At 37.4% G+C, this 26,069-nt stretch overlaps 1 protein-coding gene across 1 annotated transcript; it reads right to left on the reverse strand.

The window, feature by feature from the left end:
- Positions 1-893: 893 nt before the first annotated feature.
- LOC133640811 (zinc finger protein OZF-like) lies at positions 894-24,876 on the reverse strand. The gene is made up of 2 exons (XM_062034488.1): positions 24,506-24,876; positions 894-3,191 (listed from the first exon to the last, which is right to left on the reverse strand). Exon 2 carries the CDS (start codon positions 3,139-3,141, stop codon positions 1,540-1,542), a length of 1,602 nt encoding a protein of 533 aa, XP_061890472.1. The 5' UTR covers positions 3,142-3,191; positions 24,506-24,876; the 3' UTR covers positions 894-1,539.
- Between the last annotated feature and the right edge of the window lie 1,193 nt (positions 24,877-26,069).

A 26,069-nucleotide genomic window follows, 5' to 3' on the forward strand; every position in this document is an offset into this window, starting at 1 on the left:
TAACAGTGCTGAACATTTTTATTTCCCCTCGGGGATTAATAAAGTATTTCTGATTGTGATAATTACATCACTCTCATAAAGCCTTTAAAGCTGAATATGTTTTTTTTTACCATAGCTCAGCTTCACAATGTTGGAATATTGACTGCTGATATTAATATTCTTCTATTGTTTAGAATATTACACTTTACTCTTTTACTTTGCTCAAATGAACAGGATGAAAGTGTCTTTAATTGTCACTACTGAGTGTAACTATATATAATTATGTATATAATAATCTTCCATTCTTCACCTTCATTACCGCTTGATTTAACTCTCATCTTATTTTATCCAGAGAGAACTTGACCATAAAAAGATGGCTGCACGTCAATAAACTGTCACTAAACTTCAATAAAATTAAATATATCATATTTGGAGATTGTAAAAATGTAAAACACAAATTATGATGGATAATATTGAAATGAAAGGAATAAAGGTAATCACATGTTTAGGAGTTAATATTGATGATGAAGTAAGCTGGACACTACATATAAATCATAAAGAAAACCTAAAAAAATGGAGTGCAATACTAAATAGAATAAAATACATACTTACAAATATTAACAAATTATTGTAACTAACTTCAGTTGAAGCATACATTGTTTATTGCATAAAGGTCTGGGGACATACATATAAAACAATCACACAACAATATTCATATTACACAAGAGATTAATAATGATGATCAACAGAATGGATTATAGAGACCCAACAAATGATTCATGAAGTCACACATTTTAAAAGTAAATGATCTTGTATAAAAGACAACTGCTTAAATGATGTATAAAGTAAATAATAATATGCTTCCAGAAGTGGTCCAGAAGATGTTTCAGATGTGAACCAGTAAATATGAACTAAGAGGGATTTATGAGTACACAAAAGCAAAGGTATGAACACATGCAAAACAAATATGTATATCATATAAAAGAGTTCATCTAAGGAATCATCTAGAATGAGAACATAAAATATGTAACCCTTCATTATTTCGAAAAACCTATACAAAAACACTTATGATTAAGTATGAAAGTGAATTATGAATATCTACACATAAAAGCTCTACTGTAACACATTTTATGTACTGTTTATTCTCACCTTTTCAGTCAAATTGTTCTGTTCATTTTAAAGTACACAAATGTGTATATTAACTCATGTACTTGACTGAAATAAAAGCACTAACCTGAAGTGTCTAATCTATAAATGTTAGAATCATATTAACAAGATTGTGTTACACACACAACAATGATGTCACACTTGTTATATGTGCTGATGTTGTTAGAAAGTCAAAGTTAAAGTGTTGACAGTTTATTTAAAATCCTGCATCTTCATTTGCTGCTGCTGTTCTCACCAGCACACTTGTGTTTCTTACACTGGTACTTAGAAGAGAATCTTTCACCACACACACTGCAACTCCACACTTTCTCTCCTGTGTGTGTTCTCATGTGTACTCTTAAGAGTTTTTAGGTAACAAAAACGTTTGTTGCAGCTTGAACAGGAGTATGGTTTTTAACCTGTGTGTGTTCTCATGTGTACTGTAAGAGTGTTTAGGTAACGGAAGCTTTTGTTGCAGCTTGAACAGGAGTATGGTTTTTCACCAGAGTGCGTTCTCATGTGTGCTTTGAAATTGGACACTTGAGTAAAATCTTTACCGCAGATTGAACATGAAAAAGGTTTTTCACCAGTGTGTGTTCTCATGTGTAATTTTAAATTTGTATTTGTTACAAAACGTTTACCACATTCTGAGCAGGAAAAATGTTTTTCTCCAGTGTGTATTCTCATGTGCACTTTGAAATGGTCCCTTTGAGTAAAATCTTTACCGCAGGTTGAACATGAAAAAGGTTTTTCTCCAGTGTGTATTCTCATGTGTACTTTTAAATGGTACTTTCGAGTAAAATCTTTACCGCAGGTTGAACATGAAAAAGGTTTTTCTCCAGTGTGTGTTCTCATGTGTACTTCGAAATGGTACTTTCGAGTAAAACCTTTTCTGCAGATTGAACATGACAAAGGTTTTTTTCCAGTGTGTGTTCTCATGTGTCTTTTGATATCGTACTTTCGAGTAAAACCTTTACTGCAGATTGAACATGAAAAATGTTTTTCTCCAGTGTGTGTTCTCATGTGTACTTTTAAATTTGTATTTGTTACAAAACTTTTACCACATTCTGAGCAGGCAAAAGGTTTTTCTCCAGTGTGTGTTCTCATGTGTTTTTTGAAATGGTCCCTTCGAGTAAAACCTTTACTGCAGATTGAACATGAAAAAGGTTTTTCTCCAGTGTGTGTTCTCATGTGTGTTTTTAGACGACAGCGGTATTTAAAAGTTTTGTCACAGTGAGAACATGTGAAGTGTGTGTTGTCAGTGTGACATGTCTTATCATCTTTAGAGTCTTCATCATCAGTGTCAGGAGAGTGTGACGTTGTGTCCTCACTATCTGATAGTGGAGCTAAGAGCTTGTCTGCTTGTGATCCTCCACAGTGGTCTCCATCAGCTTCTGTTGTCATGTGTTGAGTTGAGCTGCTGCTTGGAGGCTCCGCCTCTCTCTTCTCCTCACTCTCACCTTTGACCTCATCATCTTCACTCTTCACAGGGACACCAGTCACTGGCATCTTGGTGACATCAACCTCCTCCAGTCCTTCAAGATGCTCTCCCTGCTGACTGATGCTGTGTTCCTCCTCTTCCTCTTTAATGTGAGGGCTCAGTGGGTCCTCCTCTTCCTCCTTAATATGGGGGCTCAGTGGATCCACCGCTTTCTCTTTAAAATGGGGTGTCAGTGGGTCCTCCTCTTCCTCATTAAAATGGGGTGTCAGTGGATCCATCTCTACCTCTTTAATGTGAGGGCTCAGTGGATACACCGTTTCCTCTTTAAAATGGGGTGTCAGTGAGTCCTCCTCTTCCTCTTTAAAATGGGGTGTCAGTGGATCCATCTCTTCCTCCTTAATGTGAGGGTTCAGTGGATCCACCGCTTCCTCTTTAAAATGGGCTGTCAGTGGGTCCTCCTCTTCCTCTTTAAAATGGGGTGTCAGTGGGTCCTCCTCTTCCTTTTTAAAATGGGGGATCAGTGGGTATTCCACTTCCTTCTTAATGTGGGAGGGCTGTGGTTCCTCTGTCCGCATTCGGAAGTTCCACTTCTGTTGCTCAGGGTGAAGATGTTCTTCACAGACGTCTGCAAGACAAACACACCATCTCTGCTCAGTCACACAATGCATTCAGTACTTGTACATGCACGTAGGAAAAACAAGTTATCATATGAACTGTCTTGAAATCTCAGTGACGCACAAACACGCTGCTCTTTACAACATTATTCACAGGAAAATAAAAACAAGCCAGGACGACAGGACTGAAATTGATTTTGTGATCTATTATTTCATATAGAATTACTAATAGAACCATTTTAAAACAGGCTACACAGGCTCCTAATTTAGTTGCTGAAATATGCAGTAAAACATTGGCGTTGTTAGGCCTAATTTAGGGGGTCTCAAGCCCCCCTAAAATGTTCTTAAGCCCCCGTAAATAATTTGGTGTTAAAAAAAAACTAAAATAAATAAATCTTTTTTTTTTTTTACAAATACATGCCGACATATTCATTATAAAGTGGCCCGAATATGAGTTTAAATAAATAATCATATAACCTGTCATTATTCACTCAGTTTCCCCTCACTTCATAGCGTAAGGTAGAGAGAGAGCCCCTTTAGTGGGTCGGTATCCAATTCATTCCACTTGTTCATATAGAAAATGCCCACATCACTCAAAATCCAGTCCGCATTTTCTCTGCGACCTTGCTTGCGGTCCTGCAGGTGTACGAAGCACATTAGCACACAGCACTGCAGAACAAGAACCTTGTGTCTGCAATTGTAAATAATTTAGTTTTTAAGTTTTGTGTTTCTTGTAGAATCTATATAAAGTAATATACATTAGCCTATTGTTAAAATAATGAAAAAAACATCATTAAATATATTTGTTTTATTGTATTGTTACATTAAAAAGCTACCGAACGCCACTACTACCGACCACGCAGTCTGATAGTTTATATATCAATGATGAAATCTTAACATTGCAACACATGCCAATACGGCCGGGTTAACTTATAAAGTGACATTTTAAATTTGCCGCTAAACTTCCGGTTCGAAACGCCTCTGAGGATGACGTATGCGCGTGACATAGCCCGGGGAACAGAGGTATGCCTTCCCCATTGAATACAATACAAAAAAGCTCTGTTTTCATTTCATAATTCCACAGTATTCTGGACATCTGTGTTGGTGAATCTGTTGCAATTATGTTCATTGCATTATGGAGAAAGAAGCTGAGCAAGCAAAGAAGAAAGTTGTCGGTGCGAAGCGGACGTATTTTGCGAAGGAAGTCAGCAGCAACAGTACACAGCCGGCGCTTCTTTGTTTACATTCCCGAAAGATGCAGTCAAGATGGAAGAACTCGGATAACAGAGACTCTAACCAGGACGACTTTTGACTTCGATACACAGACGCCTGTAGAGAACTGGGACAACACAGACTCTTAGCAGGATTACTTTGATTTGGATGACAAAGACGCAGACGTGCTACCGTGAGTATGCAGCTTTGGCTTCTAAACATTTGATCGCTTGACTGTATGTGCGCAACTTTTTTTTGCGTATGTACGTAACTTTTTTTAAATATATAAGCTTTATGAACCTTGGGTTAGGTGAACGGTCTTTTGGGCTGAGTGATTGTGTGTGTTGATCAGGTGTTTGAATTGTATTGGCGTGTTCTATAGAGCTAGGAGCTAGCATAGGAGCTAGGAGCTAGCATAACCAACACGTAGGTGTTTTTATGCAGGATTAATTTGTGGCATATTAAATATAAGCCTGGTTGTGTTGTGGCTAATAGAGTAAATATATGTCTTGTGTTTATTTACTGTTTTAGTCATTCCCAGCTGAATACCAGGTACCGTGAGTATGCAGCTTTGGCTTCTAAACATTTGATAGCTTGACCGTATGTGCGCGTCACGTACGTAACTTTTTAAAAATATATAAGCTTTATGAACCTTGGGTTAGGTGAACGGTCTTTTGGGCTGAGTGATTGTGTGTGTTGATCAGGTGTTTGAATTGTATTGGCGTGTTCTATGGAGCTAGGAGCTATCAGAGGAGCTAGGAGCTAGCATAACAAACACGTAGGTGTTTTTATGCAGGATTAATTTGTGGCATATTAAATATAAGCCTGGTTGTGTTGTGGTGTAGTAGAATTTCTGACCTTTGACCTATATTGCATGTCTAATAAGAATGTACGCTCATTTAATTTCTCTTCTATTCTGTGCCAGTGGGACAAAGGTGAATATGGAGTTGTGCCAACCTGTCTACAGAATGTTTAGAATTTCCAAATATGACTAAGAAATACAAGGTTGTTTTGGAACAGACAAAACCAAAACAAAACAATCGTGATGCACTAGATACCAAACAATGACGCACAAGAGACATATAAAAAATGGCAGAAGACCGGAACTCGACAGTGATTTTGGCTTGTGTGTGTCTTGTTTACTCCGGAGTAACATGTGGTCTGTCTGCACGGCCAACTTAATTCAACCTGCACTTCTGATAATGGGTAAATACATTTGTTGTACTAAACTACTTTTGTTGCCTGTTTAAGCTTCGGACAATCCACTAAACAAATTGGCGTCACGAACAGGATGGTTTAGAAGCTACAGGTCGACAGCCGCTCCCACTCTCTCTGTCAGGCAGACAGTGTGTTGCACGCGCGCATAACAAGGTAAGCATTTTGCTTAAAGTGTAAACATTTTCTGCCTGGAGAGAGCCGGATCGATAAGACTAATTGCTGAATCTATTTTTGATAAAAGATAGGTTTAGTCAGGTTCTCCAAAAACAACCTGGAATGGGGTAAATTATGGTTGGATTGAGTTGTTTTATATGTGGTCTGTGTGTTTGTTGAAAACTTGTGATTTCTTGTTTTTAACATAAGGGGATTGTTGATAGAATTTTGGTGGTTTGGAGTGTTTTTGAAGCGTAGACTATGTGAGACGAAAAATTTCTTTTAACCTCTTCATCCTCTGTCGTTGCTGGCAGAGGATGCTTCTTGCTGCAAGTGCATCAGATTAGTCAGAGTTGGATACAGCTAAATTATAGGCAAGATTTGCTAACTGGTGTGACATTTGGCCCATATAAATTGATGACGTCTATGAAGGTGCGACATATCTGTTTATGTGGAAACTGCAGCGGTGGGAAAAGCCTCTTATAGGTGACCGCTCATTGACTCCGGTAAAGGAGATCAACTGAGCGTATAGCTGTCACGACGAATTTGGAAATTTGCTGCAAATAGACAGGTATTGATCGGGCTGCATATGGTAGAGCTTTGGTGAAACTTGGTGAAACTGTATGGACTGACCAGACACGAGTCTGTAGGATTGCTGGGTGATTTCCAGTGGTCCTACTGGGCATTAGGCCAGGTTTTTCCGTGTTGGTCAGGGATAACGCAGGTGTTGCTCCAATGAAACGGGTAAATCGGCGTTTTATGAGCAAAGATGGAACCTGGTTTTTGTGATATGAGACGGCCGATTCCACAAAAGCACGCGTGCATTAGAGTCTGTAGGATTGCTGGGTGATTTCCAGTGGTCCTACTGGGCGTTAGGCCAGGTTTTTCCGTGTTGGTCAGGGATAACGCAGGTGTTGCTCCAATGAAACGGGTAAATCGGCGTTTTATGAGCAATGATGGAACCTGGTTTTTGTGATATGAGACGGCCGATTCCACAAAAGCATGCGTGCATTAGTTGTTTATATTTGTCCGGACAATGGGGTGGTATGGTATATTAACAATGTGTGTGTATAATGATGAATGCTGAAATGTGTGTGTATTGAGTGAGTCAGTTTATGTTGGTACATTTAGATATATGCGTAATTTAATAATTTTTGTGTAGCACCTGCTTTCTTATCTGGTTTAATTCCCCCCTTCCTTCCCCCCCCCCTCTCGCAACCTCCCTTCACGCTTTTTCTCACAGCCCCGCTATCTGTAAAAGTTGGGAAATTGTCTAAAATGTGTGTGCATGTGAGAAAGTAGACAAAGTTATGTACAGAAAACACATGAGTGAATGATCCATCCATATAATTATTTTCTTCCGCTTATCAAGAGGTTGGATCGCGGAGGCAGCAGCCTAAGCAGGGAAGCTCCCCCTCTTTGGCGCTGCGAGCGAATTCCAGTCATTTGAATTTGTTTGAAACTATACTGGTGATTGTGACTGTGCGATATTACAGTTGTTTTACACACTGAGATTTTGAGTACGGGAAAAAAGGCTCTTGCTCGCTGGTAAATTCTCTGTGTGAGTGACTGTGTGACGCATATAAAGAAAAAAAAAAAAAGGAGTCTCAGCTGGGAGACATTTTGAGATAAGAGTGTGTCAGAAGTGGCGAGGCTGTGTGAGTGTCAGCTGTACAAGGCATTGGGCCGAAGAGGTGTGACACTGTTAGCATAGTATTGGATTAGTTTAGCATTGAGCTAGGTTTAAAGAATAAATAAATAAATAAATAAAAAACTATATATAAATATATATAGTAGACAGCTGTACTCAATCTGAAGAGAAGGCTGACAGGTTGGTTTTGATAATAGGACAAATAAAATATACTGTATATGAATAAATAAACATTTAAATATCAATACATACATTTGGACTGGGACATTGAAGCATTGTTAAATTCATTAGTCATTAATTATGTGTGTAATATACTGTATTGAACAGCCTTGCTGCTTATCTGATCCATCCAGTTCCTGTGTGGAAGTTGAGACAAACACACGCACATCATAGAGTAGGACACATTGTAACTTTGAATTAATAGTTATACAACAAATAAATTAATAATATTGAATTTAAATTTGATAAAGATAAATTGATCATACATTGACATTTTAATTTTTTAGGAATAAACACACAATAAAATAAAAGTTAAATTTATATTCTAAAAACATCTAAGGGCATCTGTGCAAACTGTGAAACATAGAGTCTGAAGAAGTACAGATAAGACTCGCCAACACTCAGCGCCATAGTCAAAACAAAACGTAGAGAAGCGTTAAACAAATTCTAATCAGAAAGAAGACAGACCAAAAAATGAGAAATTAAGTAAACGGACAGCAAGTAAACCAGAAATAATAATGTAAATAAATAACAAAAAAAAGCACATTTCTATGTGACATTGGTGCATGTAGAATTACAAGTAGAGAATAAAACAAAATGGAAACAACTGTCTGCAAGATGAGCATGACGTCATGAATTGTGCTCGGGTTAGTAATAGATAGATAGATAGACAGATAAAACGTTATTGATTCCTTCAGGAGAGTTCCCTCAGGAAGAAGAAGTAGAAAGTAAACAGTAACTAATAAGGGTATAAATGGAAACAAAATAGAGAAATATTACAAGGAGAATAAAAATAGAACAGTAAAATAAGAGAAACTAGGCATTAACGACCATGATATAAAAAAGTATTGCACTGTTATTGTTTTGCATTCCCTGTCATCCTAGCCCCACCAAAGAGGAGTTGTACAGTCTAATGATGTATGAGACAAAGGATTTTTTATAGGCTAAACCAGTAGTTCTCAAAGGAGGGTATGGTGTTTCCGCCCGGACAAAAAAGGGGGGTACTTGAAGGTATGCCAAGGGGTACCTGAGATTTTAAATATTTTAAAATAGCGACAATTCAATTATAGAAGAATAATTCTTCAACAAAATAAATATTTAGAATTAAGTTCACGAGCCCAGATGGATCTCTATTGCAATATCCAAAGAAGGTTGATGATTGATTATATGTATAGAAATCTTTATTATAATTTAATCATTGGTTTAATTTTTAAAACGTTTTAGTTATTCTTATATTTTTTTGTCCAAATAAGTCAAGTAAGACCACAACAAATGAGCAATATGGTGCACTGTCATACAATTTAATAAATCAGAAAATGATGACATTATGCCGTATTTTTTTTTATTTTACTGGGAAAAAAGGTTGAAAACCACTGCCCTAAATCATATCTAAAGCTAAAATTATTTTATAAGACTGATTATTTTGGATTATTGTGGTTGTATTGTGAGAGAAGGACAGAAAGTGAGAGAGAGAGGAAGAGAGAGCAGGTGAAAAAACAGATTGAGGGTGAAGAGGATGGTTTGAGAAAATATGGGAAAAGGATGTTTATAACCTTACGTTATGTGAATGGTTTCTAGGAGAACAGAAAATAGAAACATTGTGTGAAGTGTAAGGAAGAGATGGATACAGGATGTTGTTTGTAAAGGAAAACGAAAGTGAAGAAAAGATGAGAAAGTGACAAATGAAGGTATTCGTAAATGGTATGCTGGTGATTGTGGTTAGCTGCAAGTTTGTTTAATTGTTTGTTTGTTTAGTTGTTTGAGTGAAATGGGAAGAAATCAATAGGAATAATTACATGCAAAATGGAATAAAACTATGAGTGCGATAGATAATGAATGAATAGATGAAATAAGTTTATTTTGGTCATATAATCAACCATCAACCAATTTGTGTGAGCAGTTTAACAGTAAATTAGACATATTAACAATCATACACATTTACACACAGAACAAAAAAGAAAAAGAATGACCGAAAAAAAGAATAGGCGGAAGCCAAAGCTTATATTGGCCTATGATATACATTTACTGAACATTAAATTACCTGGAACATCAATGTTAAAAGATGAAAGTAATTGTTACTATATTTTATAATGTTCAAAAAACTTTACCTTTCAAGGGTCTCCAAAACCATAACAAAAAACTACATGTGTTCAGCTCATCACTGAGGATGGTACATCATTTAACTCCTACAACTGAAATACATTTGTGTTTTTATTTTATTTTACTTGACCTACTTCAAAAATCAATATCCCCCGTAAATGATAGTTTTCTCCTCATAATGTAAACAAGCTAAGAATACAAACTGGAAGGCTGTTGTTCTTTACTCGGAAACATAATTGCCATTGTTTTAAAATTAAATTATCTGAACATTTAACACATTATGACCTATAAAAAATAGATTGGTATGATCATAACAATAATGCTTTGTGTAATATTGAAATGAGCCTTTTAAGTTTAAGTATTGGTTCTATATTTCTTCTATAAACATTTCCCCAAACTTCAAAACAATATTACATATGGAAAAATAAATGAATGACATAACATATGCAGACATTTCTTATTCAGCATGTCTTAACTTTATACCGAATAGCAATGGATTTGGATATTTTTCTTTAATATATTCAATATGTGGCTTCCAACATATTTATGATCAATTATTATTCTCAAGAAGTTAGTTCATATACTCTGTCAAGTTACTCTTTCTGGTAAAGATTTAGTCTTATTAATTTCTACATATTGAGATCTATTACTTAAAATAACTACTTAACCACTGTTGTGAAACACTTTTAATTTATGGGAGTATTGGGATAGGATTGAGGAAGATGTCTGCTGTGGTGGTGGTTAGTTTGGAAATTAATTTAATAAAAGTAACTTTAAAGTGCAGTCTGACATTTTAGTTTGGAGTAATTTATATTTTTATTTAGACATTGCAGTACACCATACTTCTGGATGTTGAGCTAGAAGAGGATAATGGCATGACAGAATAAAGTTAGAGTTAAAGTTGGGGTACCAGTGATTGTCACACACACACTGGGTGTGGTGGAATTTGTCCTCTGCATTTGGCCCATCCCCGTGATCGCCCCTGGGAGGTGGGGGGAGCAGTGGGCAGCAGCGGTGCCGCACCCGTGTATCAATTTTGGTGATTTGGCTCCCAAATTTTTTATAGTCTTTGGTATGACTCGACCGGGGTTTTGAACTTGCGACCTGCCGATCTCAGGGCGGACACTCTAACCACTAGGCCACTGAGATGAAGGAGGCAAACCAAATCTCAACAGCTGTCAAGTTAGCTATAGATTTTGAGAGTATAATGCGAATAACTATAACTTTACAACTGTTTGGTGTGAATAGTGTTGAATAATAATTACAAATAACAGCCTACATTAATAATTAGAATAAGAGCCGATATGTAAAGTGTTAAAAAGAGGAGAAGTGTGATTAAGCCTGGCGCTTAGAGCATGGCCTTGTGTGTTTGTTGTGACTAGGTTGGATAACCAGTCGGAGACAGGCAAGGCAAGGCGGGGCAGCTTTGTTTGTGTGGCGTTTTTCCAGGAAAGGGCAGACTCAAAGTGCTTCACAGACAACAAAGTGAAATGAAAGAAAATAAAAGCAAAATTAAAATGCAGACAATAAAAATAAAAACAGTGCGGACGTTAAAAGTTAAAAGATTAAAAGATTTAGCTGAAAGATAAGGAGAAACGTGAATAAATACATTCTTTTGTTTTGGAGAATATCACGTACAGCAGGAGGTCAGAGTGCAAGCATGACAGCTTGCTCGCGCCTACTGATAGACAAATGATAGTTTAAATTAACTTATAGATAATCTTTAAGTGAATTAAAAGGGTACTTAAATACACATGAAGTAGTACGTATAATCTTTGAATTAAGGTTATTGATTAGCAATTAATGGGATAGTTAAGACTGTAATTTTAAAACGTGATATGCAAAATTGAACTAACCGAGATGATATGAAAATGATGGGTGTACATGTTTTGAGTTCCAAATTCTGGAGGAAAAAACCTCAACAAAACGTAAAACCATACAGACGGACTTGGGTGGTAGCCACGGTTGTGCTAAGTCAAGCGAGGGTGGAAAGGATATGCAGCAGGGGGACTGCCAACTTCTCTGAACAAGACAAGCTCCAAAGTTGTAGCCAGAACATGCTCACAAAAAATACAGGTGTGACAGCAGGACGAACAGCAGGATACAAACAGACCCCTGCTGGACATAAGATGTTCTCTTTGATTTTTGTCATCCAATTGTAATTCTAGTAGAGCTGCTTATCATTTGTATCATGTAGAAGCCGTTTATAATATCCTTAAGTTTCTTTCTACGTGTTTTATTTAACCAGTCCAGATTAACGTCCCCCATGATGTTACTTCTTTCATACTATGCTGTTTGAGGATGTCTGAAAATGAATCAAGAAAAATGTATTTAGCTGTGGTCGGTCGGTATACTACAATTACCTTGAAATACATTTCTGAGGAAAATGTGATTTTAATTTCAACATACTCAAATTGATCTACTTTTAATGTTTTCCCTTTCATAAATCATAATTCCTCCCCCCTTTGTCACTCGATCTGTCTTTTCTGTAATCTTGTCCCCCAGGACATTAATTACAACGAAAGATAGACAAGGTAATCCGGATTAGAGTCTGACAGTAACTGCTGTATTTGTTCAGTATGTTTCCTGTGGTAGAAAGTTTAATAATGCGGACACGTTTGTTACTGAATACTTTCTACAGACTTCTGTCTCTCTGCGACTTTGTGTATGTAATAAGCAACTATAAATATTTGATATGCTTAAATTTTATTTTAGCTCAGCTGTTGTGTAGCTGCTAGCTCCTTGTAGCCTACAGCAGGAATGTCCAAATTGCAACCAATAGCTTTGTTTTTAACAGACAACCGAAATAATTGAAAATGTGGTATTAGCGTATCGGTTCAATCAGCGACAGCTGCCCTGTTTTATCATTTGACCTACATTTTTGGTTTCGTAGGCAGGACAGAGAGCAAAGGAACAATGTGGTTTTTTGTGGTGATTGTGTTCAACACAATCTTTGAAGCATTCCTTTGTGGTCAACCTGCACACACCTTGTAATGACCTGCTTACGAACTGTGCCCTGACAATTCAATACCGCACAGAAGGAACTTCCTGATGTTGCCTGACAGCACGACATCAGCTGACAACTACTGGGGACGCCTCCCAGGAACGAGTGGAAGACGGGGACTGCTCCAACTGTCCTAGCACTGGCTGACTGAGGTGCGTCCGTGTGCCCTGCCACCCAAACCGCCAAAGTGTATGATCACCAATTAGACGACTCATAATAGGAGCCTTTTGACTCTTATATATGGTGGGACTCAAGGTATGGCCGCTCATGTGAACTATCCTTACAACAATTAGAATGGTATAAGATGGACAACTAATGACCCACATTGTTCCTTTGCTCTCTGTCCTGCCTACGAAACCAAAAATGTAGGTCAAATGATAAAACAGGGCAGCTGCCGCTGATTGAACCGATACGCTAATACCACATTTTCAATTATTTCGGTTGTCTGTTAAAAACAAAGCTATTGGTTGCAATTTGGACATTGCTGCTGTAGGCTACAAGGAGCTAGCAGCTACACAACAGCTGAGCTAAAATAAAATTTAAGCATATCAAATATTTATAGTTGCTTATTACATACACAAAGTCGCAGAGAGACAGAAGTCTGTAGAAAGTATTCAGTAACAAACGTGTCCGCATTATTAAACTTTCTACCACAGGAAACATACTGAACAAATACAGCAGTTACTGTCAGACTCTAATCCGGATTACCTTGTCTATCTTTCATTGTAATTAATGTCCTGGGGGACAAGACTACAGAAAAGACAGATCGAGTGACAAAGGGGGGAGGAATTATGATTTATGAAAGGGAAAACATTAAAAGTAGATCAATTTGAGTATGTTGAAATTAAAATCACATTTTCCTCAGAAATGTATTTCAAGGTAATTGTAGTATACCGACCGACCACAGCTAAATAAATTTTTCTTGATTCATTTTCAGACATCCTCAAACAGCATAGTATGAAAGAAGTAACGTCATGGGGGACGTTAATCTGGACTGGTTAAATAAAACACGTAGAAAGAAACTTAAGGATATTATAAACGGCTTCTACATGATACAAATGATAAGCAGCTCTACTAGAATTACAATTGGATGACAAAAATCAAAGAGATCATCTGTAAATACACGAATACAAAACCAGAAAGAAGAGTGTAAAATAAAAATACCATTGGATTAATAAAACAATTTGGATTCTAATAAAGACATCGGGACTCAGCTCTCATAAGAGCAATTAAAACAGGTCTAAATACAGATCGTATGATTTTAAAAGTCTGGAGGAACAAAGTTACAATGTTTATGCGGAAGTCTAAGGCTGACTTTCACTTAGAATTAATCAAAGCTGCAAAAGGGAACATTAGAAAGTTATGGAAAACCAGATACAAACTTACGGAAAGAGAGCAAACAAGAAACAACACTATAACATTAAATATCAAAGGCGCTACTATCGCAGACAGTCTGGACATAAGTAATAATTTTAATGAACATTTCATCCAGTCTGTACAAACCCTGAATAAAAAATCCCTCAAAATCAGTGCAAATAATTGTCATTTATTCAGGATGGACTAATTTTAGAATTAACAAATGAAACAAAGTTAAACAAAATCTTCACTGCATTATCAGACTCACGGTCTAGAGATATATATATGGGTTGGACACTATCTTCCTAAAAACATATAAGGATTGTATTATTGCTCGTATAACAACAATTGATAAATAAATCAATAACGGAAAACACTTTCCCTACCACGTCGAGAAACTGCTACTATTATTAAATCCATAAAGCAGGAAATAAAGAACACCAGAACATGTACAGACCAATTAGCCTTCTCCACGTTATAACAAAAGGAATAGAAAATTGAAATTAAAAAGTGGCTTTGGAGCAATCAAGGCTGCTCACATGGTCACTAAGAGGGGCATTATGTTGACACATCAATTTAATGAGTATTATATTTATCTATGAGAGCATTTTTGTTGTAAATTGTGAGGTATGGCTGTTAAAAGCTTGGTTGTTGTTATGAATGATGACAGATGTGAACAAGAGCAGGTATGGTCTTTGTGTGATGATGTAAATAAGGTGTGGCTGTATTGTATATTAAGTATGTGTCCATGAAGGGGCATTAGGTGATTTTTCTTATCATTGATTACATGCTACAGTATGATTATTTTTTGATTAATTATTGATTATTATGAATGTATATATTTATTATGATTAATTAGTGTCATCATTTTATTGCTTGATTTTTGTATCCCTTTAATTTAGGTAGCCAGGGACTACAGATGGAAAGTAGCTATTTAGATATAATCTGGTACAGAACATATCTGTTTCTGAACTTAATGTTTCTGTGCATTGTCCCATCATAGATAGACTAAATTAAATACAACTATTTAGTGAATTATTGAGGCCACAATAATTCACTAGGTGTTGTAAAATATCAAAGTACTATTGCAAAAGCGAACAGTGACCTCAAACATGACCTGTCCTCCGCCTCTGTTCTTGCTGCACTTGACTATCAGCTGCCTTTTCTTTTTCTTGGATGTTTCTGAAACTACTAATACTACTACTACTATTACTATTACTACGACTAACACTGTCCCTGTGAGAGGGACAGAGGGGGGAGGTGAGTTTGGATTGGGTCAAGTTTGAGCGTGTTGAGGTTTTATTTAATCAATATGATCAATCCGGTACAAGGATAAAGGAACTTAATGATTTAGATTGACAATTGCAGTGGTTGGTGGAAGCAACCCCAACCTCAAAGGAGGGTACCAATTCAGTAATTAAATGTTTTGTGAATTATCTAATAATCCGACATGGTTTCCCCAAAAAGATTAGGTCAAACAACGGCACCTAATTTAAGAAAACAGGTTAATCTTCTTCAGTCACAAGATCAGCACTTCTCAGGACCAGCAGCTTCCTAGGAAGGTGGAAAGACCATGAGACCAAAATGGTAAGTTTGCAAAATGTAGAATTTGTGTGCCAGTTCCTCTGTGCAGATTTGAGGATGAAAGCAGCCACTCCAGATTCCCTTGCACTCGCTAAGAGGGGCACGGTCAAAGCCAATCCAGGACCAACACCCGATACCTGACTGGAAGGAACCGAGAGGAGAGACAACACCTTGCCAGCGATGACGAGAACAACTAAGGTTGCCAGCCAATGTGTCCACCGGGACTCCAGCAACTGTGGAAAGAAGTGTCGGGAGTGCCGAAGCAGCGAGGAGGCCTGAAGCAAGCCGAGGGCCTGGACCAAAGCCCCACGCCCCATACTCTGCCCCCGCCTTCCCCAAAGCCCCCACAGCTCCAACTTTTTCTCAGCTTTTCCCCAAAGCGGCCAGCGCGCACATGCCATTGCACAGTCTGCCCAATGGACTGAACCACACCCCAAGAAGAGACAGACTGTTTGAGTGGATCTCTTTCTTCACCAAGGCAGCCAAAAGCCCAACGAGGTGTCGGCAGGCCACCAGCCTGAGGCACCACCGAGCCATCTATCCGAGCACTAATCGAACATGGACTCATACGAAATTCAGTTGTGTGTTCAAAATTAATTGGTAATTAACAATATTGGTAACTACATCCATTGCAAATGCCGGGAAAAATATTTTTGCAAATGTCTTACAGTCATAAGTCTATATACATTCATCTATTTATGTTCAATGATGTTCATGATCAAAGTATTTGTTATTCCCTTACTAAATCAAAGGGTAGGCCACTAATTGTGTTCTGTGAGATGGTTTTACTGCAGGCTGGTAACAGCGATCGCTCTGAAGGAGGGTCATAGACGGAATTTTTGCCTCGTATAAAAACATTGAGGTTTTTGCCTCTATCTGTGGTAGAGATTTAACATGTGGTCTACATCAGAAATTGTTTTGGTCCAGGGTCTTAAGACCCTGGAAGGCGGGTATGTAGTAGAATTTCTGACCTTTGACCTATATTGCATGTCTAATAAGAATGTACGCTCATTTAATTTCTCTTCTATTCTGTGCCAGTGGGACAAAGGTGAATATGGAGTTGTGCCAACCTGTCTACAGAATGTTTACAATTTCCAAATATGACTAAGAGATACAAGGTTGTTTTGGAACAGACAAAACCAAAACAAAACAATCGTGACGCATTAGATAACAAACAATGACGCACAAGAGACATATAAAAAATGGCAGAAGACAGGAACTCGACAGTGATTTTGGCTTGTGTGTGTCTTGTTTACTCCGGAGTAACATGTGGTCTGTCTGCACGGCTAACTTAATTCAACCTGCACTTCTGATAATGGGTAAATAAATTTGTTGTACTAAACTACTTTTGTTGCCTGTTTAAGCTTCGGACAATCCACTACAGTGGCTAATAGAGTATATATATGTCTTGTGTTTATTTACTGTTGTAGTCATTCCCAGCTGACTATCAGGTCACCCCCGGCTCTCACAGCATCTTCCCTATCTGAATAGCTTCAACTCCCCACTAGTCCTTCACTTGCACTTTACTCATCCACAAATCTTTCATCCTCGCTCAAATTAATGGGGAAATTGTCGCTTTCTCGGTCCGAATCTCTCTCACTTCATGCGGCCATCATTGTAAACAATAGGGAACTTTGCGTATATGTTCAATTGACTACGTCACGCTACTTCCGGTAGGGGCAAGCCTTTTTTTATCAGATACCAAAAGTTGCGATCTTTATCGTCGTTGTTCTATACTAAATCCTTTCAGCAAAAATATGGCAATATCGCGAAATTATCAAGTATGACACATAAAATAGATCTGCTATCCCCGTTTAAATTAAAAAAAATCATTTCAGTAGGCCTTTAATAGCTGTTGTATTATTATAGGATGGCTTGTTAAACATTTCATAGGATTTTCAGAGGGTGAAAAAACCAAGACATTTAATATAAAATGTAAAATTAATAAATACATAAAAAGAAAAAGAAAAAAAATGGTTAAAAGCCATCGTCCCGGGGAGCATTTCATTTCGTCCCGTGCATTTTTTTTTACCGTCCCTGGGACGACGCGGCTACATTAATTTCAAGCCCTGGAAGTTACATTTTATTGTTTGCATTATTTGTTTCAGCATTGCACTTTGAAGATGGTCCCTCAGCTCTTTGACAGCTTTGGCTCTTTTTCAGATCAGCAGACGGACTCTAAGTCTTTCTTATTTACAGTATATATAAACCTTTCTTATTTCTATTCAGACTTCCATATATATTTAATTTCCTTAACGGCTTGCCATAATATATGTATAAATATATGATATACAAGCCTAATTATCCCGATCCAGATATTACTTTAATTCAAGTAATTAAGTAATATTTCCAGGGCTTGAATTTACAACCATTTTAGTCACATATGTGCCCAAAATGTAATCTGTGCAACTTCAAAATATTTGGGAACATACAATTATTGTATTGTGAGCTAAAGTGGTGGCATTAGCCTTTATGTTGTGAATGAATAACATAGAGGCTAATGCCATGACTTTCATTGTGTTTCAGTGTATCTTGAAGGATCATGCAAGTCATTTTCTTGTTGATGCTGTAAACAAAATGTCACTGTGCAAACCCATGTTTGTTGATGTACTGAACACAGATTGAAAATAAAGCGACTGAAATAATAATAATAACAATTATTAATTTCTAATTCTTTGTTAGCCGTTTGTGAAGTTTTGTGCTCTTGCACTACGTTCGCTCGCATCCTGTGCATCTCCTGGGGGCTAAGCCCCCCCTGTCCTTAAAAGCTAGTGACGCCCCTCCAGTAAAATATTACATCATTTCCTGTATTATGGTCTCAAATAAAGTAACCAGATATTAACAGTAAATAAACAAGTACATTAATAATAATTGTTTCGACAAAATAATACAATTAGAAATGACACAATATGTTACTGCATATGTCAGCTGCCAAATTAGGAGCTTTTGTAACCCGCTTTGAAATTCTTCTATTATCAATCATATACCAAATTATATATTGTGATATATATTGTTATTAGGATATAGATTTTAAGTCATATCCCCCATACCAAACATTGGTTCGCCGAGTCATTTTGCTTGGCCCACCAAATATATTTATTTCTATATTCTTCAGATGTGTGTGTACGTTTAAAATGTTGTACTACTGTTCTACATCACGTGGAATTGTCATGTCATGGGGTTGGTGTGCTTTCAACTAATATTGGCATTAGGAGAACGAGACGATATTTTGGTGGTTAACATGATTCTTACACATATGCGTACTTCATGTGTATATGAATGTACTTTCCCTTGTGTGCTTAGTTTTACTGTAACTTCATTGTGGATAATATCTATAAACAACATCAATTGTTTTTCATCTTTAATTTGAAGGACTGTTTACTTCCATCCATCCATTTTCTACCGCTTATTCCCTTCGGGGTCGCGGGGGGCGCTGGAGCCTATCTCAGCTACAATCGGGCGGAAGGGGGGGTACACCCTGGACAAGTCGCCGCCTCATCGCAGGGCCAACACAGGACTGTTTACTTATCTGACAAATTCAAAGGAAACTGCACTTTTTTAAAATGTCGCCTATCACAATCCTTATGTAAGACATATGTTTTAAAACTTTATGAATACTAATTAGTAAATAAATGTGAGCAAAAATCAGCTAACATTGGAGTCAATGGGAGCTCCTCTATTAGACCCACAAAGTCCTCCAAATAACCATCCAAAAACTGCCAACAATACTCCATTTACATTTTGTGACCTGAATATTAACCAAGTATTAGCGATATTGTTATTATAAGCGCTAACGTTAAGGACCTACTTTTAGCGGCGCATTGATCACAGAAGTAACTAGCTTATGCTGCTATATTGACATACTGAGCTGCTTTCTCACCTCTAAGATGGTGAAAGCTAATTCTAGATTATAAATCATGCTTTTCACTTATGTAGTAGAAGGTTGTGGACATAAACCGGAGAACTTGGTCAACTTTGACATCCAACTTAGACCTGGAGATGGCAAGAAAGACAAGAAAATACGCTCTTTTGCACCCACTCTTTTTTAACCCTTTGCAGGGATTAATTCTTCATCTAAACGGGAAGATATGAACATCCCATCAGTCGGCATCCCAGTGAGAGCAGACATTGTATGCTTAAAATGAGCAAGATATGTAAATATGACATGTTATTAAGAATGTTACTACATTACATATATACTTACAGTGTGTATTTAAAATGTTGATGAAGGTTTTAGGATGTTTTTTAGAGCACTTTATAGGCAAAATAGAGCGGCTACCAATGACTCAATTGTTAGCTAACTTTTGCTAAGGTTTATTTTCTATTGAGGATGCATTAACCATCGACCTGCTCAGTGGCCTTGTGGTTAGAGTGTCTGCCCTGAGACTGGAAAGTCGGAAGTTCAATTCCGGGCCAAGTCATACCAAAGACTATAAAAACGGGACCCATTGCCTCCTTGCTTGGCACTCAGCATCAAGGGTTGGGGGTTAAATCACCAAATGATTCCAGAGCGCGGTCTCCGCTGCCCTCACCTCACAGGGGGTGACTTTGGGGATGGGTCAAATGCAGAGGATAATTTCACCACACCTAGTGTGTGACTACCGTTGGGACCTTAACTTTAACTCACATAGGGACTGTGAATGATTCCAAAAAGTGCAGTTTCCCTTGAAATTAGAAAATAGAACAACAAGATATCATGTGAAGTGAATTATTATTATTATTTTTTTTTTATTTATTTATTTTTTTTTTTTAAATAATGTCCTGCCCAGCTTCTCGGGCAAATCATATAGCAGATGTAGATGCCCATATCGGCTGTTCAGATTTACTTTACAAAAGAGAAGTGTAGGATACTTCTCTTGTTGCCTTACTTGTATTTTGACTTTATTAAATGTATTTATATTATCATTTGGTGCAGCCGGGCCGGAGCAGGAGGGGATAGAAAGAGAGAAAAAGGAAGACAGAGGGGGGAATTGTGGGGACAAGAGGGGGATTAGACAGAGAGACAAAAACAACAACAGCAAACACAACAACAACAACAACAGAGCAACATCAGCAAATACGACATGTACAAATATGATGGTAAAAGTAATAGCAAATAAGCAGTTAGCGAAAATTAAAAAAAAAAAAAAAATACAGAAATGACAATGAGCATTATTACACTAAAAATGGAGCAATATGAATACCAATAGAAATAGTGCTATTGATAATAAACAATACCAGTACTTTACCTTTATTATCAACAATACAATTGTTCAAATGCAACAATACATATACGTAATGATAACTTGAGATACGAAAGAATGCAGAAAAATGGAGGGGAAGAAAGAGAAGCAACCTTAACCTTGTAGATTGTTATAGTAACAATAGGTTAAGCTTTGTCAGTGTGCCATGTGTTATACCCAGTTTACCCTAGGGCAACAACGTTAATATATGTTTGATGAAACGTGATTATGTGCATGAGTGTATGTGTGCATATGTACTTGTATATGTACAGTATGTGTATGTGTGCTTGTACAGTGAATGTATATGTACAGTATGTGTATATGTGTGTACAGCGAATGTATATGTACAGTATGTGTATACAGTATGTGTGTTTGAACAGTGAATGTATATGTACAGTATGTGTAAATGTGTGTTTGTACAGTGAATGTATATGTACAGTGTATGTATGTGTGTGTTTGTACAGTGAATGTATGTGTAGTATGTGTATGTGTGTGTTTGTACAGTGAATGTATATGTACAGTATGTGTATATGTATGTTTTTACAGTGAATGTATATGTACAGTATGTGTATACAGTATGTTGTATAATGAATGTGCGTGTGGATGTACGAACTTTGAGTGTGTAAATATGTACTGTATTTATTTGTATATGTATGTGGGAGCGTAGGTACCTATGTATGTCTGTATGTATGTGTGTGAGTATATGTGAATTTGCATGTACAATACATTTGACTCCCAGTGTGTGCGGGAGCCAGAGTACGGCCCCAGCCTCCCCGAGAACCCATCCCACAAACAGTAGGTGTGGTGCCCAGGGAACCAGGGGCCACCGCCCCCACGCAGCCAAGCCGGACAGCGACAGGAACCCCAGAGCCTGGCCCACCGTGCCGCCCACAAGGGCCAGCAGCAGGCCGCAGACAGACGCACCCGGCAGAGGACAAGGCACGAGAAAAACAGGGGGAAGCCAGACCCCAAGCCAGCGAGAGACCACACCCCACACGGACAGAAAGGCGGGACGCCCCGCCCGAGGGGCCCGGAGACCCCCCGCAACCGGACGGGAAGACCGCCCCCGCCCCACCGGCAACAGGGCCCCCACGAGCCCCCCCCCCCACCCACCCCCCCCCCCCCCCGGAGAGCACGGCGAGGCCAGCCCACGGCCACCCCACCCAAGCCGGCCGCCACAGGACCACCCAGCACGGGGCCACAGGAACCACCCACCCCACCCGCAGGGACCCCAACGATGGAGATGGAACAACCAGCAACCGCTCCGCCGAGTCCCCCCCCCTGAGGTAGGGGAATAAATAAATAAAATAAATAAATATGAAATGTGAAGTGAATTATATTTATATAGTGCTTTTCTCTAGTGACTCAAAGCGCTTTACATAGTGAAACCCAATATCTAAGTTACATTTTAACCAGTGTGTGTGGCACTGGGAGCAGGTGGATAAAGTGTCTTTCCCAAGGACACAACGGCAGTGGCTAGGGATCGAACCTGGAACCCTCAAGTTGCTGGCACGGCCACTCTACCAACTTGAGCTAGACCGCCCCAAGTAACAAGAACAGAATATATTAATAATAAAATGCATCAAAGTAAATGTGATGAATTCATCTTAATACTCTCCTTTTTCAGGCTTTCCCTTTTAAAGGGCAAAGTCCTCGCAGGGTCTTTTGTCCTAATGACTGTCTGGTTAAAGTGAAGAGACTATAATTTAGAAAAACAATTTATTTACAAATGGACTAGAATAAGTCACTCATTTTTACAGGTAGCTAAAGTTGGGATATAATTAAGATAGTGAAGGATGAAGTGATTAAGAAATGTTTAATATAGATTAGAATAGGCCGTGCAACTAATCATGTCCAAAAAAGTGCAGTTCCTCTTTAAATTAGAAAACAGGAAAACAGATATAATGTAACAAGAAGATAATATATTGATAATAATAAAATGCCTCATAGCCGATTATACAAATGTGATGAATTCATCTTGATACTGTCCTGCCACAGTGAATATGTTTCCTTTTTAAAGGGAACATTCCTCCCAGGGTCTTTTGTCCTAATGACTGTCTGGATAAAGTGAGGAGACTATAATTCAGTAAAACAATTTATTTTACAGATGGACTACAACAGGGGTGTCCAAACTTTTTCCACTGAGGGCCACACTGAAAAATCAAAGCAAGCGGGGGCCATTTTGATATTTTTTATTTTAAAAACCAATACAATATATGTTTAAAAAAATATACATTGAGGCCTCCACTTAGGCTTGATCAAAGGGTTTTGCTCAAATTTTATCTATTTTTTTTTTTTTATCGTGTTCTGTTTGTGTTGTGTTGTTTGCTCGGTTCTCGTATTATTTTTAACCTGCCCATTGTACAGCACTTTGGCTACCCCTGTGGTAAATTTTAAATGTGCTTTATAAATAAAGTTGATTTGATTTGATTTGAAATAAATATAAAAAATGTGTCATCATCGGGACGGCATAGCTCGTTTGGTAGAGTGGCTGTGCCAGCAACTTGAGGGTTTCAGGTTCGATCCCCGCTTCTGCCCCATCCTTGGGCACGACACTTTACCCACCTGTTCCCAGTGCCACCCACACCGGTTTAAAAATGTAACTTAGATATTGGGTTTCACAATGTAAAGCGCTTTGAGTCACTAGAGAAAAGTGCTATATAAATATAGTTCACTTCACATTATTCAGTATTATTATTCAAGGTCAATATTAAGTTGTATGCTCTTTTTGTCAAATAAAATCCAGTTTTCTTATGGAAAAAACACAAAGTATGCAATATTTTCACCCAATAAAAATTTTCAGTGGAATATTTTGGATGATATAATAATTGGAGCCTTAAACAGGTCAATAACTCATAACAACATTGATTTTAATTAATTATTATTTTTGAGCAATGACACTCAAAAAAAAAAGTCCCACTAAAATGATTGGGGATCCAAAAAGGTCCTGCTCAGTTAAGTTAAAAAAAAAAAAATCATACATTTTTTTTTACCTTTAACACAATTGTCTCAAGATCAACTTCAGATCTATCCGTCCATTATAATTTGTATTGCTGTTTATGTTTTTTGTTCGTTTGTTTTAGGCCCTTCTTTAAAAAATAAAAAAAATAAAAACTTAGTTTTTTAAATGGCAAACACAAAATATGCAACATTTCCCAAAAAACTATCTCAAAGTGGAATATTCAATGTGATGTAAATGGAGCCTTGAATAAGTCAATAATTCATAATAACATTGATTTTGATTAATTATATTTTTTTAAAGAAAGAAACAGCCTGCATGGCAGCTTTGTGTTATTAGAGTAAACATTGTAACATTTTCTTGTTACATTTCACCTGTTTGCTCTTTTATACTACTTTTTTATGTTTTGATTTTTTTTAATCGTATTATTAAAATGTGCCGTGGGTCTGTTAAAAAATGACCCGCGGGCCGCACTTTGGACACCCCTGGACTAGACTAAGTAACACATTTTTACAAGTAGCTAAATTCGACAGAACACCTGCATCATCTTCTCAACAACACCCACATTCTTACATACAACATATTAAAGAATAGTGTTCATAATAAATATAAAGTTAGTAAACATGTGAGAGTAAAAGTAAACAAACCTGTTCTGTGTAACACAACTTAATGTTTTTGATGTTGTCGCTCCTTCTCCTCTTTTGTTGGACAAAGTTCCTCCTCGTACTCTGCTATCGTTCTTTCGCACATGTTCACACAATCTTAACACTTTACACTCACACTTGATCTCTGCTTAGCGATGTGTTTTTGATCACTTCCGCCTCTCTTTGTTAGCAGCTAACAAGCTAAGCTAACTAGCAGGCTAAGCTAGCTCGAGAAGCGTCAAAGTGCGCTCAGACTAATATAACCGGATGCAAACAGTTATTAACGATATTTACTCTATTTAATAGAGTGTAATAAAGGACATATATGTGTACATGGACGCACAGATTAAGAACACTGAACTGTGACGACTGCAATAACGTCTTCACCGTCAGACGCCATCTTGCTTTATCCTCGCCGTGTTTGGTTCGCGCGCAGTGTTATCAGATCCCGCGAGAGAAACACGTAAGCAGCTCTCGCTTCCAGATCTCGCGAGAAAAACAGGTAAACCAGCTCTTCACCCCCACCGGCGGTATAGCTCGGTTGGTAGAGTGGCCGTGCCAGCAACTTGAGGGTTGCAGGTTCGATTCCTGCTTCTGCTATCCGAGTCATTGCTGTTGTGTCCTTGGGCAAGACACTTTACCCACCTGCTCCCAGTGCCAATACGGCCGGGTTAACTTATAAAGTGCAATTTTAAATTTCCCGGGAAACTTCCGGTTGAAAACTTCTATGTATGATGACGTTTGCGCGTGACGTCCCTGCCATGCACAGTCCACCACAGGCACCGGTGGAGGTGTGACAGGCCTCCATAAACTATATATATATATATATATATATATATATATATATATATATATATATATATATATATATATATATATATATATATATATATATATATATATAGATAGATAAATATATCTATCTATATATATATATATATATATATATATATATATATATATATATATATATATATATATATATATATATATATATATATATATATATATATATATATATATATATATATAGATATATATATATCTATATATATATATATATATATATATATATATAGATATATATAAATATATATATATATATATATATATAGTTTGACACCCAGTGTTGGGTTAGTTACTGAAAAACATTAACTAGTTAGAGTTACTAGTTACTTTATTTCAAAATAAACTCAGTTACTAACTCAGTTACTTACACCAAAAAGTAATGCGTTACTGTGAAAAGTAACTTTTTAGTTACTTCTTCTTTTTTTTTAAAGCTCCCATTAATGCCCTTTTAGCCTTCATTTCAGTCCTGTTATTGCACTGGAGAATAATACAATCTGTTGATCAGCTTGACATGCATTTGCATCACTGAACTCTGCTAAGCAATGTGGTCTACGTACAACACACAAAGACAAAGATATGTTCCAAAGGGCCAATTTATTTCAGGCCAGAACAAATTGACAAAACTATTTTAAATAGCTGCAACATAACACACATAAGTAATAAACAATATAATAACAACATGTCACAACATAGCTGTAAACCTGGCTTCACCCAAGGA

The sequence above is a fragment of the Entelurus aequoreus genome, linkage group LG23, assembly GCF_033978785.1.
Source record: "Entelurus aequoreus isolate RoL-2023_Sb linkage group LG23, RoL_Eaeq_v1.1, whole genome shotgun sequence".
NCBI lineage: Eukaryota > Metazoa > Chordata > Actinopteri > Syngnathiformes > Syngnathidae > Entelurus > Entelurus aequoreus.